The sequence below is a fragment of the Haematobia irritans genome, chromosome 4 (assembly GCF_050003625.1).
Source record: "Haematobia irritans isolate KBUSLIRL chromosome 4, ASM5000362v1, whole genome shotgun sequence".
Taxonomy (NCBI): Eukaryota; Metazoa; Arthropoda; class Insecta; order Diptera; family Muscidae; genus Haematobia; species Haematobia irritans.
The window spans coordinates 115,400,988-115,419,249 of record NC_134400.1 but is presented as its reverse complement, the minus strand read 5'-3'; the positions used below and the strand labels follow the sequence as shown (position 1 = coordinate 115,419,249).

General features: G+C 34.5%; 1 protein-coding gene across 2 annotated transcripts in view; it reads right to left on the bottom strand.

Moving 5' to 3' along the window:
- Nucleotides 1-18,262, bottom strand: part of dpr10 (defective proboscis extension response 10) — a 799,057-nt gene that overhangs the window by 155,815 nt on the left and 624,980 nt on the right. For both annotated transcript variants that reach the window (XM_075304411.1, XM_075304412.1), the window contains one exon: nucleotides 16,774-16,982. In XM_075304411.1, coding sequence (XP_075160526.1) covers nucleotides 16,774-16,982 — 209 coding nt within the window. The remainder of the gene's footprint in view (nucleotides 1-16,773; nucleotides 16,983-18,262) is intronic.

Sequence of the window (18,262 nt, the reverse complement as noted above, 5' to 3'; positions counted from 1 at the left end):
GGTCCATAATTATATATAGCGCCCATATAAACCGATCCCCAGATTTGGGTTGCGGAGCCTCAAAGAGAAGCAAATTTCATCCGATCCGCCTGAAATTTGGTACATGGTATTGTTATATGGTCTCTAATAACCATGCAAAAATTGGTCCACATCGGTCCATAATTATATATAGCGCCCATATAAACCGATCCGGATTCATCCAATCCGGAGCCTCTTGGAGGAGGCCGGTTCCGGTTCAAATTAGGAACGTGGTGTTAGTATATGGTCGCTAACAACCATACCAAAATTGGTCCAATCACACAAAAATTGGTCCATATCGATTCATAATCATGGTTGCCACTAGAGCCAAAAATAATCTACCAAAATTTTATTTATATAGAAAATTTTGTCAAAATTTTATTTCTAGAGAAAATTTAGTTAAAATTTTATTCGGTTCATAATAAAATTTTCATCATTGTCAAAATTTTATTTCTATAGAAAATTTTGTCAAAATTTTATTTCTATAGAAAATTTTGTTCAAATTTTATTCGGTTCATAATCATGGTTGCCACTCGAGCCAAAAATAATCTACCAAGATTTTATTTCTATAGAATATTTTGTCAAAAGTTTATTTCTATAGAAAATTTTGTTAATATTTTATTTCTGTAGAAATTTTTGTCAACATTTTTTTCTATAGAAAATTTTGTCAAAATTTTTATTTCTATAGAAAATTTTGTGAAAATTTTATTTCTATAGAAAATTTTGTGAAAATTTTATTTCTATAGAAAATTTTGTTAAAATTTTATTTCTGTAGAAAATTTTGTCAAAATTTTATGTCTACTTTGTCAAACTGAATTATATACGTATTGGATCGATCTTTTTTGATTTAATATATACCATGTATGGACTTACATACAATTTAGAAATGGTGTTAGGATGTTTTAAGATACCTTGCCATCGGCAAGCGTTACCGCAACCTAAGTAATTCGATTGTGGATGGCAGTGTTTAGAAGAAGTTTCTACGCAATCCATGATGGAGGGTACATAAGCTTCGGCCTGGCCGAACTTACGGCCGTATATACTTGTTTTTTACTAACATTGTGTTCCACCCTATTGCATTAGCCGACATAAATTTTGAGTCTATAGATTTTGTAGAAGTCTATCAAATTCTGTCCAGATCAAGTGATATTTAAATGTATGTATTTGGGACAAACATTTATATATAGCCCCCAACGTATTTGACGGATGTGATATGGTATCGAAAATTTAGATCTATAAAGTGGTGCAGGGTATAATTTAGTCGTATAATTAGATATAATGCATTTGGACGTCAATTGCCTGTTTCGGTATCAGGCTAACATGTAATATAATAGGCCCCGCCCGACTTTAGACTTTCCTTACTTGTTTCTTCTATGAGAGGATGTAATTTGGTGAACTGCAGTTAGAAAGTACAACAGGACATTACTATTTCCTGGTTTTAACAACGCTTTGTGGAAATCTGAAAATGTGGAGCAACATTTAGTTCAATTTGCGTGCAAGGTAGTTCATTCTTCTTATAAAACAGTTTACTTTTTTTCGGTGTGGGTAGTTAAGATAAAGAACATCATTGGGAGTGCATTTTCTGGAAGTGTTTTTACAGTTGTGCCTTTGGAAGAACTTCCAAATTTATTTGCTGGAAAGTTTGTCATTCCGTTTGTAACACATCGAAATATCGATTTCCGACTATATAAATTATATATATTCTTGATCAGGGAGAAATTCTAAGACGATATAACCATGTCCGTCTGTCTGTCTGTCTATTTGTTGTAATCACGCTAACTTACAGTCTTCAATAATGAAGCAATCGTGCTGAAATTTTGCACAAACTCGTCTTTTTTCTACAGGCAGGTCAAGTTCGAAGATGGGTTATATGGTGCGTATCGGTCAATGTTTTGGTATTACCCACATATAGACCGATGTCCAGATTTTATTCTTGGGGCTTATACAATCCGTAGTTTTTATCCAATTTGCCTGAAATTAGAAATCTACACGCAAAAAAATAATTCTTTCCTCCCAAACGAAATTTTAGACAAACAAAGTTCGTTTCTCATTTGCTTTTCGCTGTAAGGAAGTGTATTTGGAAGAAAAGTATATACTTTTTGTGATAAACGTTTATTCTTTTCCAGGATGTAAAAACAATTTCATAAAGACAAACTAAAAAAAATGTTTTCTTGCTAATTGCATTTTCCCTCACATCTTTCTCACATCCATGAGTTTTTTTAGTTCTTAACACCTTTTCCTGTAATACCAACAATGTAGAAGAAATTATACGATTTTATAAATTTTTAAAATTTTTTTTCCTTTTGCCTGGACGGAGAATCGAACCGCGGACCATGCACTTTGTATGCCAACACACTAACCACTGAGCTATGTACCTGTTATGGTCATCAATAGATAAATATCCATATAAGTTATATTTATATAGCATAGCTTGCGGCGCCCACGAGCCGAATAAACAAAGTTTATTTAACAGAAACAAACATTTAGTTTGGCACCGTGGAGCGGTGGTAGCTACGTCCGACTACGTCCAAAGTTTTTTTTTTGCTTTTGTTTTTTTACATATATTCCAGATATATTCGGAAGATTCCGAAAAAATGTTCAACATTACATTGTACTATATTAAATTTTGAACTGTAAAATGTGTCTTTTTAAAGACCTAAAGTCAGAAAAGAACAGTGTTTGATATAAACGAAATGGACTGTGTTGTTGTTTCAAAAATAACTTTTTTTATTGAAAAAATAAAAATTTTGTAACAAATGAATTTTTTTGGTGATAAAAGTTTAAAATTTTCGAAGCAATTCAAAAAACTCTAACAAAAGAAAAACGTTTTCGGTACACGTTTTCCAAACGTTTTTTTTCTTTGCGTGTAGAAGTATTTTAGGACCACAAAAAGGTCTGCCACAAATGGTGAGTATCGGCCAATGTTTTAGTATAGCTCCCATATAGACCGCTCTTCAGATTTTAATTTTTGGGCTTCTAGAAACCGTAGTTTTTATCCGATTTGCTTGAAATTGTAAATATACTAGTATTTTAGACTAACAAAAACGTTTCTTGGATTTCGTTTTTATCGGTCCATTTGGTAAGGCCTCCTAGTAGAAGGCGCACTGATCATGAAAATTGCTTGAAACTGAATGTAAACTTTTCAGATTTTATTTCTTGTAATCATTTAAAAAATGGGGTGAAAATCTGCAGATTTTAGATTTCAATTCAAGGCGTTGTTTCATCATTTTCTTGCAAACTTACAAGAGATGTTAATGATTCCTCTAAAACAAACATCGTTCTTATAAATCCAGAATCTGATATAGGTAAAATTTTTAAATTTATCTTCGGGAAGTGTACTATCATCCAACCCACTACTGTCATCCAACCCACTGAAATTTCAAAGGAAACTATGATATTTGATTCATTGTGGTGGGTATTTAAGATTCGGGCCGGCCGAACTTACTGCTGTGTATACTTGTTGTTGAACTGAGATTTGATGCACGATGGCAATTCACATATTTCTTAAGAACGCATACCTTCACTGAAAAAAAAAAATATTCTCGTGAGGCCAAAGATTTCTTGTCCTTAAAATACGATGGGAATTTTGCTTAGCATATAAAACGCATTTCTCTGAGATAAAGCTTTTTCCTTGTCCAAAAGTCGATAAACTTTGCAAGGTCAACTTGACTTTAATAATTCAGAAAACTTCTTTAAAATTAATGAAATTGTCTTTAAACTTGTTGTCTTTTTGCATCTTGACTACAAAGCAAAACTGTGTTCAAATATAGGACATGTTTTTCAACACTTTTTTTTAAATCGTTTTTTACTTGAAATATAGCATAATTTTGACTGGAAGTCGAGTCTGAATTTGGAAATTAACCCTTAAATGCACAAGATCACCGATTCCTCCGAAAAAATATATAATATGCAAAATGGTCAAAAAAGAACATCTGCATACCACATTTTTTTCAAAAAAAAAATTTATGTTTTTTTTTTTTTAATAGTGTTGACATCTTAAAAAGTACAGTGCGCATTGAACTAAGTTTTTATTTACAAATAAACAATTTGATTGTTGTAGATAATAGAGAATAGAGATATTTTTACACTACACAGTTTTTGTTTACCAACATTACTCCCATTTATGGTAAATATTATTTAACTTCCAATCTGCAGTTTTTTGAATTTTTGGTTAAAATTTGTTTTTCAATTTTGACTGCAGATTACTCAGAAGAACTAAAAACTTTCCGGAAAGAAATATTTTTAGAAATAGCGTTATGATGTTGCAAATGCAACAAACTTGATTTCATAGAATTCGGCCAACGTTTTAAGACGGAAGAATTTTTTTCTAGTTGTATCTTAAAAGATACAGTGTGAATTTAAGGGTTAAAGTTGTCATTAACACGTTTTTTAAGGACTTTGGTAGCATATGGAGAAAAAAAAAACAAGTATATACGGCCGTAACTTCGGCCAGGCCCAATCTTATGTATCCTCCACCATGGATTGCGTAGAAACTTCTACTAAAGACGGTCATCCACAATTAAATTACTTGGGTTGCGGCCGATGGCAAGGCATCTTAAAACTTCTTAACATCATCTTCTAAATTGTAAGTTAGTAAGGTCGATTAAATACGTATATATTCAGTTCTTGACCGGTGTATATAGGGAAGAAATAATTACGAACCGATATGAACTTTTGTGCTGTAATTATAGAGCCAGAATTTGAAAAAATTTTCCATAGTAATATACAATTTTGACAACATTTTCTATGACAATAAAATTTACTAAATAAATTTAATAAATAAAATATACTAACACCATGTTCCAAATTTCATCCGGATCGGATAAAATTTACTTCTCTTAGAGGCTCCGCAAGCCAAATCTGGGATCAGTTTATATGGGGACTATATATAATTATGGACCAATGTGGACCAATTTTTGCATGGTTATTAGAGACCATATACCAACATCATGTACAAAATTTTAGCCGGATCGGATGAAATTTGCAATCATGACAAGTATATACGGCCGTAAGTTCGGCCAGGCCGAATCTTATGTACCCTCCACCATGGATTGCGTAGAAACTTCTACTAAAGACTGTCATCCACAATCGAATTACTTGGGTTGCGGTAACACTTGCCGATGGCAAGGTATCTTAAAAAAATCCTTAACACCGTCTTCTAAATTGTAAGTTAGTCCATACGGGGGATATATTAAACAAAACAAAATTTTCTATTGAAATAAAATTTTGACAAAATTATCTATAGAAATAAAATGTTGATACAATTTTCTATAGTAATAAAATTTTGACAAAAGTTTCTATAGTAATAAAATTTTGACAAAATTTTCTATAGAAATAAAATTTTGGTAGAATTTGTTTGGCGATAAAGACCAATTTTTGTGTGATTGGCCATTGGCTATATATAACTATAGACCGATAAGGACCAGTTTTTGCATGGCTGTTAGCGGCCATATACTAGCGCAATGTACCAAATTTCAACCGAATCGAATGAATTTTGCTCCTCCAAGAGGTTCCGGAGTTCAAATCTGGGGATCGATTTATATGGGGGCTATATAACATATTATTATAGACCGATATGGACCAATTTTTGCATGGTTGTTAGATACCATACACTTACACCATGTACCAAATTTCAACGGGATCGGATTAAATTTGCTCTTCCAAGAGGCTGCGGAGTTCAAATCTTGGTATCGGTTTATATAATTATGGACCGATATGAACCAATTTTTGCATGGTTGTTAAAGACCATATATTAACACCACGTACCAAATGTCAAACGGATCGGATGAAGTTTGCTCCTCTAAGAGGCTCCGGAGGTCAAATATGGGGATCGGTTTATATGGTGGCTATATATAATTATGGACCGATGTGGACCAATTTTTGCATGGGTGTTAAAGACCATATACTAACACCACGTACCAAATTTCAAGCGGATCGGATGAATTTTGCTCCTCCAAGAGCTCTGCAGGCCAAATCTGGGGTCGGTTTATATGTAAAAGTGGTCCGATATGGCAATACCATCCGACCTACATCAATAACAACTACTTATGCCAAGTTTCAAGTCGATAGCTTGTTTGACGGACGGACAGACGGACATGCTCAAATCGTCTCAGAAATTCACCACGACCCAGAAAATATATATATATATATATATATATATATATATATATATATATATATATATATATATATATATATATATATATATATATATATATATATATATATATATATATATATATATATATATATATATATATATATATATATATATACATATATATATATGTATATATATATATATATATATATATATATATATATATATATATATATATATATATATATATATATATACTTTATGGGGTCTTACAGCAATATTTCCAGGTATTACAAACGGAATGACAAAGTTAATATACCCCCATCCTATGGTGGAGGGTATAAAAATTTGTTGGGTCAATTAATTTTTAATTGGATCAATTATTTTTTTAATTGTCATTGGTGATTTATACTATCATTTCTGTGATTGAAGACATTTCAATTAAAAATTAATTGGATCAAAAAATTTCGTGACTGAAGATAAAAAATATTTTTTTGTGTGAGACGGCGGCAGATAATTTTGGTTCTTATATGGAAACTTCTAATGGGGACAACATACGAAAATTAATCATCCCAAATTCAAGCAATTCCATCACCACTGTGCAGAGGACAGTGTTTTTTTTTCTTAACCCAATAACCAATATTGTAATTGAGTAAAATTCACAAGGATATCTAGGATAACGCAGTGCTGAAGTGAGTTACATAAAACCAACTATGGAAAACTTAAATTCATTTAATTTTTGTAGACATTCAAAAACTTATCTTTTTTCCCATCATAATTATTCATTAAACTCGTTCATGATAATATTACATCTACATGTCATTATTTCAAATGAGAGAGAGAGAGAAAGAGAGAGAGAGCTGTATAATAAATACAAACCGTATGTTAATGTCCATAATAAAATCTCTTGGTTTTCATGGCCCTTCAACATCATCAACACCATTGTGATTATATAAGTCCTTATCGTAAAATTTTTGGTAGAAACTCTCCGAGAAAGGAGACAAAAAAAAAACAAGAAAAAATCTTTATGCAAAAACCACCATGTTCTATATTTCTATAATGTTGCCCAGTTTGTGGGAAAAGTGTGTCGTCGACTTCTTAGGTAACTTAATTTGTGGCAGAAGCATAGACAAAGGCAATCATAAACTAAGTTTAGCTACCAAAGTTGCAAACGGAAAGAACGTCCATAGTTTTACCAGTAAAGTTAAGAAGATTATTATAAATTTAACTTTTATGCTAGGGATCAGTGGCAAAATGAAGTTTTGAAGTGGCTTTTATTGCTTGCCACCTAATTTGGTGTAATGGGACTTTAGCTGATGATAATTTCAAATATAACGTGCGAATTAAAAATATTTTTCATAAAGTTTTTATTTGTTTTCCTTACGTCTGTCATGGAATTTTATTAGGGTTAAGGAATTTCTAACAAAATTTTCAAACTTGAGAGAGACAAAAAAATTTAATCAAGTCCAGTTTAAGAAGAAGAACTTCCTTGTTTTGTCAACTTTTGAAAAATCGTCATTAAATGTCTGAAACTAAGTGTGAATTCAATTGTACAATGAGGTGACTGGTTGAAGTTGCCAACACAACGAAAAGTTGGAAAACATTGCACAATAGGTCAACTTTTACGAATACAAATATTACACTGAAACATGTATATATGGCAGGAAGATCGGCCGGTCCGAATCTTAAATACCCATTATTTACCATGATTCAAATATTAGGGTTTCCTTTGAAATTTCAAAGGGGTTTGATGACAGATATTCTCCCAAGCAGAGCAGTTCAACTAGTACTCTTCCCGAAGATAAATTTAAAGACTAGATCAGATTTAGAATTTATAAGAACCATTTTTTTGAGTTTTAGAGGAATCGTAAACAACTCTTGTAAGTGTGCAAGAAAATTATGAAATAACGCCTTGATTTGAAACTTAAAATCTGTAGATTTTCATCCGAGAAGTAAAATCTGGAAATTTTGCATTCAGTTTCAAGCAATTTTCATGATCAGTGCGCCTTCTATACCCTCAATAAGTGAAATCGGTCTATATGGAGGCCTTACCAAATGGACCGATAAAACTAAATCATATACACATTGTTATGGGTCTAAAATGCCAGTATATTTTCAATTTGTGGCAAATCGGATAAAAACTACAATTTCTAGAAACCCTAGTAGTTAACCCTCTATCACTCATGAACTCCGATTTGTATGATTTTTATACCCTGCTCCACACTGTGGAACAGGTTATTATAACTTAGTGCATATGTTTGCAACACCCAGAAGGAGACGAGATAGACACATGGTGTCTTTAGCAAAAATGCTCAGGGTGGGCCCTTGAGTCGATATAGCGATGTCCGTCTGTCCGTCTGTCCGTGAACACATTTTTGTAATCAAAGTCTAGGTCGTAGTTTTAGTCCAATCGACTTCAAATTTGGCACAAGTATGTGTTTTGGCTCAGAATAGATACCTATTGATTTTGGAAGAAATCGGTTCAGATTTAGATATAGCTCCCATATATATCTTTCGACCGATATGGACTAATACGGTCCCAGAAGCCAGAGTTTTACCCCAATTTGGGTGAAATTTTGCACTAGGAGTTCAGTTAGTAGTGTAGTCTAGTGTGCCAAATTTTATTGAAATTGGTTCAGATTTAGATATAGCTCCCATATATATCGTTCGCCCGATTTACACTCATATGACCACAGAGGCCAATTTTTCGCTCCGATTTGGTTGAAATTTTGCACAGGGAGTAGAATTAGCATCATAGCTATGCATGCCAAATTTGGTTGAAATCGGTTCAGATGTAGATATAGCTCCCATATATAGCTTTCGCCCGATTTACACTCATATGACCACAGAGGCCAATTTTTTGCTCCGATTTAGTTGAAATTTTGCACAGGGAGTAGAATTAGCATTGTAGCTATGCGTGCCAAATTTGGTTGAAATCGGTTCAGATTTAGATATAGCTCCCATATATAGTTTTCGCCCGATTTACACTCATATGACCACAGAGGCCAAGTTTTGCTCCGATTTAGTTGAAATTTTGCACAGGGAGTAGAATTAGCATTGTAGCTATGCGTGCCAAATTTGGTTGAAATCGGTTCAGATTTAGATATATCTCCCATATATAGCTTTCGCCCAATTTACACTCATATGACCACAGAGGCCAATTTTTTGCTCCGAGTTAGTTGAAATTTTGCACAGGGAGTAGGTTAAAGTGGCAGCCCGATTAAGATTCAGGCTCGCTTAGACTATTCAGTCCATTGTGATAGGTTAGGTTAGGTTAAAGTGCACAGGGAGTAGAATTAGCATTGTAGCTATGCGTGCCAAATTTGGTTGAAATCGGTTCAGATTTAGATATAGCTCACATATATATTTTTCTGATTTCGACAAAAATGGTCAAAATACCAACATTTCCCTTGTAAAATCGCCACTGCTTAGTCGAAAAGCTGTTAAAATGACTTTAATTTTCCTAAACTTCTATTACATATATATTGAGCGATAAATCATAAATAAATTTTTGCAAAGTTTCCTTAAAATTGTATCAGATTTAAATTTATCCCATATTTTTATACTAACATTGTGTTCCACCTTAGGGCTTTAGCCGACTTAAATTTTGAGTCTATAGATTTTGTAGAAGTCTATCAAACTCTGTCCAGATCGAGTGATAGTTAAATGTTTGTATTTGGGACAAACCTTTATATATAGCACCCAACACATTTGACGTAATGTGATATGGTATCGAAAATTTAGATCTACAAAGTGGTGCAGGGTATAATATAGTCGGCCCCGCCCGACTTTAGACTTTCCTTATTTTTTACTAAAATTGTGTTCCACCCTAGTGCATTAGCCAACTTAAATGTTGAGTCTATACACCCAGAAAAAAGTGCCTTCGAAACTAAAGGAAAAAATGTTCATCAATATAGTTTATCCATTTTATTTCCATTAAGGTAAATTTTTGTGAAAAATAATAAAATTTACTCGTTTCAGTAAAAAAATCCTAAACTGTAAGCAGTTAGGAATAGTTCATTAACTAGAATAAGGCATGGAATTTTACTCATACTATTTTCTTCGCTGGGTATAAGAATTTACTACTGAAAAAGAAAATTTTATTCACCGATAACAAAGCATTCGTAAAAAAAAACAAAAACCGAACTAAAACCAAGTTTCCTCAAAATTAGTAAAATTTCTTATAAAATGATACTTGCGACTTCCTTTATAATAGAAAGTTTTTCATACATACGAACAACACTTGGCATAGAAAAATATTTTAGTTCATTCGTACTAAGAAGTATGCAATCCTTTCAAAACTTAAGGAAACACACTTGTTAGAATATAGGAAATTTTCCTAAATTTCTATTGTCTACCTGTAATCGATACCTGTCATCGTAATCGTTGTTTTGGTATACGGAGAGATTGTTAAAAAATAATATGGTAAAATAATATAATAAATAACAAATAAAATATATAAAATATTTGTTATTTTAAATTAGTGAGAAAAATTTTCGTTTTTTTAAATAAATCTATCAATGTTCGTGATAGTGTATAAAGAAAGAAAACACCAGCAGAATAACAACCCTTTCATTTGTCTTCATTTTGGAATCTTCAATTATCAGGTAATATTCAGTGACGCTAACCTTTTGCAACAAAAATGTTTTATGATTTTTTATATTTGTAGGTATTGAAATTGTAAAAGGAGGACAAAATCGTTAGGCAGCGACTTATTAAAAGTGAAAAGTACAAGAGGAAGAAAGAGTGCGTTTTACATTTGATAATATCACACGGAAATTGGAAATAGTGGAATAATAAACTAATATTTCAAAGATATTCGATGCTGTTGATTCTTAATAAATATATTCAATATATTAATAAAACATGTCTTTTATTGAAGATAAAATTGCTTATATAAATAAATAAAATTGTATTTAAAAACGAAGGTAAGCAGTTCTAATTATGAAGTAAAAGTTTTACCACAAATGTGTAAGATTTGTCGAAATGAATGAAAAAATTTCAATAAAATCATTCCATATATGAATTCAAATTAGTTAAATTTTTTCATTCTGTAGTATAGTGGTACCTAAATATAGGAAAATGTTAACTAATATATGGAATACATTATTCCTAATTTCTACGAAAATCACATCGTTCGAACAAATAAAAATGGCTTTGGCGCTATACGAAGTTCAACTTTCTTCACAATGAGTTCATTTTAACTTAAAGAAGGGGTCACTTTTTTCTGGGTGGAATTTATAAGAACCATTTTTTGGAGTTTTAGAGAAATCATAAACATCTCTTGTAAGTGTGCAAGAAAATATGAAATAACGCCTTGATTTGAAACTTAAAATCTGTAGATTTTCATCCGAGAAGTAAAATCTGGAAATTTTGCATTCAGTTTCAAGCAATTTTCATGATCAGTGCGCCTTCTATACCCTCAATAAGTGAAATCGGTCTATATGGAGGCCTTACCAAACGGACCGATAAAACTAAATCATATACACATTGTTATGGGTCTAAAATGCCAGTATATTTTCAATTTGTGGCAAATCGGATAAAAACTACAATTTCTAGAAACCCTAGGAGTTAACCCTCTATCACTCATGAACTCCGATTTGTATGATTTTTATACCCTGCGCCACACTGTGGAACAGGGTATTATAAGTTATTGCATATGTTTGTAACACCCAGAAGGAGACGAGATAAACACATGGTGTCTTTGGCAATAATGCTCAGGGTGGGTCCATGAGTCGATATAACCATGTCCGTCTGCCCGTCTGTCCGTCCGTCCGTCCGTCCGTCTGTCTGTGAACACATTTTTGTGATCAAAGTCTAGGTCGCAATTTAAGTCCAATCGCCTTCAAATTTGGCACATGTTCCTAATTTGGGTCAGAATAGAACCCTATTGATTTTGGAAGAAATCGGTTCAGATTTTGATATAGCTCCCATATATATCTTTCGCCCGATATACACTAATATAGACCCAGCAGCCAGAGTTTTATACCGATTTGCTTGACATTTTGTACAAACATAACTCTTAGTCGTATAGTCAAGTGTGCAAAATTTGATTGAAATCAGTTCAGATTTAGATATAGCTCCCATATATATCTTTCGCCCGATATGGCCTTATATGACCCCAGAAGCCAGATTTTTGGTCGAATTTGGTTGAAATTTTGCACTAGGAGTACAATTAGTAGTATAGTCAAGTGTGCAAAATTTGATTGAAATCGGTTCAGATTTAGATATAGCTCCCATATATATCTTTCGCCCGATATGGACTAATATGGTCCTAAAAGCCAGAGTTTTAGACCAATTTGGTTAAAATTTTGCACAGGGAGTAGATTTAGTATTGTAGCTATGCGTGCCAAATTTGGTTGAAATCGATTCAAATTTAGATATAGCTCCCATATATATCTTTCGCCCGATATGGACTAATATGGTGCTAGAAGCCAGAGTTTTGGCCCAATTTGTTTGAAATTTTGCACAGGGAGTAGATTTAGCATTGTAGCTATGCGTGCCAAATTTGATTGAAATCGGTTCAGATTTATATATAGCTACCATATATAGCTTTCGCCCGATTTACACTCATATGACCACAATGACCAATCTTTTACTCCGATTTAATTGAAATTTTGCACAGAGAGTATAATTAGCATTGTAGCTAAAGGGTGATATTGTCAAAATTTGGTCAAGGGAAAACGCGTGTAAATCGGTGAAATCGTTTATTTAAAAAATCAAATTAAATTTCTTTTTCAAGTTCAATTAGTATAAAATTCAGGAAAAATATTCAGTTAGGCTTTCGCTTTTCCAAATCCGAATTGCCGGGCCTCACGCTTGACACCTGCCATCAGATTTTGTACAGCCACCTTGTCCACCTTCTTCGCCGCAGAAAGCCAGTTTGCCTTGAACTGCTGCTCGTCCTTAGTAGTTTTTTTCGTCTTCTTTAGGTTCCGCTTGACAATAGCCCAGTATTTCCCAATTGGGCGGAGTTCTGGCGTGTTGGGAGGGTTCGTGTCCATGGCCTTTTTACCGTAATGGCAAGATGCCAAATCCGGCCAAAACAGTACGGAACAACCGTGTTTCTTCAGGAAAGGCAGCAGACGTTTATTCAAACATCTTTCACGTAAATTTCTTGGTTGACAGTCCCGGAAGCTATGAAAATGCTGCTTTTCAAGCCACAGGTTCAGATGGCTTGCCAAACCAGATATTTCTTTGCGAAATTTGACAGTTTTATGTGCTTGAAAATATCTGCTACCTTTTCCCTTCCTTTTGCCGTATAAAACTCCTTACCCGGAAGCTGCTTGTAGTCGGCTTTGACGTAGGTTTCGTCGTCCATTACCACGCAGTCAAACTTCGTCAGCATCGTCGTGCACAGCCTCCGGGATCGCGCTTTGGCCGTCGTATTTTGTTTATCATCGCGATTTGGAGTCACTACCTTCTTGTAAGTCGATAGTCCGGCTCGTTTTTGGCTCGATGCACGGTTGTAGACGATACACCCAGCTTATTTGCGGCATCTCGGAGAGAGAGGTTAGGATTTCGCTTGAAACTACCAGCAACTCTCTTTGTCGTCTCAGCGGCTTCCGGTTTTCGATTTCCCCCCGATCCAGACTACCTGGCTGTCGACAAACGTTCCCCAAACACTTTAATTACATTTGTAACGGTTGATTTGGCAACTTTTAGCGATTTTGCCAGCTTTGCGTGCGAGTAGCTCGGATTTTCGCGATGCGCGAGCAAAATTTTGATACGCTGCTCTTCTTGCTTGGACGGCATTTTGACAACTGAAGAGTGAATTCCAAAATCAAAATAGGAGCAACATTCTACACACACACCTTCAAAATGAGGGGTGTTCAGGTTTTTTAAATGCAAAATTGAAAGAAATACGTCAAGTATATATTGACCAAATTGTGACCGTATCACCCTTTATGCGTGCCAAATTTGGTTGAAGTCGGTTCAGATTTAGATATAGCTCCCATATATATGTTTTTCTGATTTCGACAAAAATGGTCAAAATACCAACATTTTCGTTGTAAAATCGCCACTGCTTAGTCGAAAGTTGTAAAAATTACTCTAATTTTACTAAACTTATAATACATATATATCGAGCGATAAATCATAAATAATCTTTTGCGAAGTTTTCTTAAATTTGCTTCAGATTTAAATGTTTCCCATAATTTTTTTACTAAAATTGTGTTCCACCCTAGTGCATTAGCCAACTTAAATTTTGAGTCTATAGATTTTGTAAAAGTCTATCAAATTCTGTCCAAATCGAGTGATATTTAAATGTATGTATTTGGGACAAACCTTTATATATAGCACCCAACATATTTGACGGATGTGATATGGTATCGAAAATTTAGATCTACAAAGTGGTGCAGGGTATGATATAGTCGGCCCCGCCCGACTTTAGACATTCCTTACTTGTTTGTATTGGAGATGATAACAAAAAAAAATAAAATACACGTATTTTTATACCCTCCACCATAGGATGGGGGTATATTAACTTTGTCATTCCGTTTGTAACATATCGAAATATTGTTCTAAGACCCCATAAGGTATATATATTCTGGGTCGTGGTGAAATTCTGAGTCGATCTGAGCATGTCCGTCCGTCCGTCCGTCTGTTGAAATCACGCTAACTTCCGAACGAAACATTGCGGTATTGCAAATGGGCCATATCAGTCCACTTTTACGTATAGCCCCCATATAAAAGGATCCCCAAATTTGGCTTGCAGACCCTCTAAGAGAAGCATCACAATGGACTGAATAGCCTAAGTGAGCCTGAATCTTAATCGGGCTGCCACTTTAACCTTAACCTTTAACCAAAGAGAAGCACATTTCATCCGATCCGGCTGAAATTTGGTACATGGTGTAAGTATATGGTCTCTAACAACCATGCAAAAATTGGTCCACATCGGTCAATAATTATATATAGCCCCCATATAAACCGATCCCCCGTTTTGGCTTTCGGAGCCTCTAAGAGAAGAAAATTTCATCCAATCTGGCTGAAATTTGGTACATGGTGTTAGTATATGGTCTCTAATAAGTGTGCAAAAATTGGGCCACATCGGTCCATAATTGTATATAGCCGCCATATAAACCGATCCCCAGATTTGGTTTGCGGAGCCTCTAAGAGAAGAAAATTTCATCCGATCCGGCCGAAATTTGGTATATGGTGTTAGTATATGGTCTCTAACAACCATGCAAAAATTAGTCCACATTGGTCCATAATTATATATAGCCCCCATATAAACCGATCCCCCGATTTGGCTTGCGGAGCCTCTAAGAGAAGCAAATTTCATTATATATGACCTCAAATACACATGCAAAAATTTTTCGAAATCGGTCCATAATTACATATAGCCCCGATATAAACCGATCCCCAGATTTGACCTCCGGAGCCCCTTGGAAGAGCAAAATTCATCCGATTCGGTTGAAGTTTGGTACGTGATGTTAGTATATGGTATCCAACAACCATGCAGGAATTGGTTCATATCAGTCCATAATTATATATAACCCCATATAAACCGATCCACAGATTTGACCTCCGGTGCCTTTTGGAGAAGCAAAATTCATCCGATCTGGTTGAAATTTGGTACGTGGTGGTAGTATATGATATTTAACAACCATGCCAAAAAGTGGTCCATATCAGTCCATAATTATATATAGTTCCCATATAAACCGATCCCGAGATTTGGTTTTGGAGCCTCTTGGTACATTGTGCTATTATATGGCCGTTAACAACCTTGCCTAACTAGGTTCATATCGGTCTATAGTTATATATAGCCCTCAGATAAATCGATCCCCAATCGCACAAAAATTGGTCCATATCAAGTTTATAATTGTATATAGCCCCCATATAAGCGACCCCCATATTTCAATTCTGGCTCCCTACGTACCGTGCAAAAGTCCATTTCGATTCGTAATTATTTGTAGACTTACCTACACATACCTTTTTTGTCTAATATATATCACGTATGGACTAACTCACAATTTAGAAAACGATTTAAGATACCACAACCCAAGTACCTCGATTCTGGATGACAGTCTTTCGTAGAAGTTTCTACGCTATCCATGGTGGAGAGTACATAAGATTCGGCCAGGCCGAACTTGCTGCCATATATACTTGTTTTTTTCATTCAAATGAACCAAGGCACAATTCCTAAAGCAATGCAAAGGATTAGAAAACGGGGGGTACTTCCGTCCTATGAGTGTATGGAAGTAGGAGATGAACCAATTTTGCACTACTACGTGCGGATCACAACTACTACTGTTTTGGAAGCTCTGTTTGCTGGAAGTCCAAAGAAAATTCTCTGTGTGGAACTTATTGATTATGTTATTTGAGGTCAGTGTACATCGTTTAGAATTTTCTTTTCGCGGAACAAAAGTTTGTTTTAAAGGAAAGCACATTGTTTTTGTATGGCAAGCGCAAAGACTTTTTTCTTTAATTTTCTGGCTAATTATTTTTCCCTATATCTTTCTCACTTCATTTATTTACAAACAATGTAGAGGGATGTATTCAATATTTTCCTTTTTTATATTTGACCTTTTTCCCGGATGAAGAATTGAACCACGGGCCATCCGTTTTGTAAGCTTTCTTTTGTCTTACGTAATTCTTCATTGTATGTATGGATATACATTTCCCCCAAATAATCCATAATTAAAAATACTTACTGTTTTGTTGCCCAAATGTTTAACTCTGCACCCCAAATAGGCAGACTTCCCCACGAGTGAGGTAATATTCTTTGGCATTGTGACATCGAAATACGGCTCATTCCATCTGTGGCTGTGGGCATAATGGCCAGGTGGAAGATGTGTGGGTTTTTGGTCAACATTATTGTGATTTGGGTTGCCGGAAAGTCTTTGGTAGCACATGGTCAGGCCTGAAAATGTATGGAAAGGGAAAAGAAGCTTTATACATTTTCAAAAGGAAGTGCGGATAAAACTTTGCATAAACTTTAATCTTAGCCTAATTGTGTACGATATCCAATGATTCAGACAATCTCGTATGCGTAACTGCTGTTACGCATACCCTCCTTCACGACACCATCCTATCAAATTCAAAATGTAATTCATACCAACGCATTATGTCCACGTAATTACAATGAATTAGACAACTGAGCCAGAGTGAATTGCGGTTGCTTAGCACAAGCATAAATCAATTAATTTGACACTACATTTGACCATATGTATTATACATGGCCCAAGTGATTCATTCATAAGATTGATGGATTGTGATTGCATTATCTTATTAATGTAACAGCGACAATTAAACAGGCCGTATTAATTTAGACATTATGGCAGTTCTCGTATGTGGTTCGTTTTTCTTGTAAACTAATTAAGGTTCACACAAAGGAGGTAGTTTTAGTCTTAGTCGGAAAAATTATTTCGATTATAAAGGGTTTTTCTCTAAGAGCTTGCTGATATGCAATTTAAATAAAACACATACCAATTTTCTTGTGACTTGTATGTAGGTCCAATTTTTGACCATCTTTTCAATCATTTGAGGGCATATTTCAGCAATGACACGTTGAATATTGTTTTCCAAATGGTCAATCGTTGCTGGTTTATCCCCGTAAATCACCGACTTGAGGTATCCACACAAACCATAAATAATCGTGTGGCGGAGACCAATTCACCAGCCGATTTCTCGAAATAATGTTGTCGTTGAAATGTTTTTTCAATAAGTCCATTGTTTTCGCAGTATGTAAAGTGGATGCCAATAAAAACTCATTGATCATGATTCAGCATCGATTTACATTCACGGCAACGCGTCTGACCTATTAAAAAAAAAAAATAAGGACCGATGATTCCACCAGCTCATAGAAGGCCGCACCAAACAGTACATTTATCTGAATGCATTGGAAATTCTTGAACGGCGTGTTAATTATCTTTGCTCCACGGCATATAAAGGGTGATACGGTCAAAATTTGGTCAAGGGAAAACGCGTGTAAATCGGTGAAATCGTTTATTTAAAAATTCAAATTAAATTTCTTTTTCAAGTTCAATTAGTATAAAATTCAGGAAAAATATTCAGTTAAGCTTTCGCTTTTCCAAATCCGAATTGCCGGGCCTCACGCTTGACACCTGCCATCAGATTTTGTACAGCCACCTTGTCCACCTTCCTCGCCGCAGAAAGCCAGTTTGCCTTGAACTGCTGCTC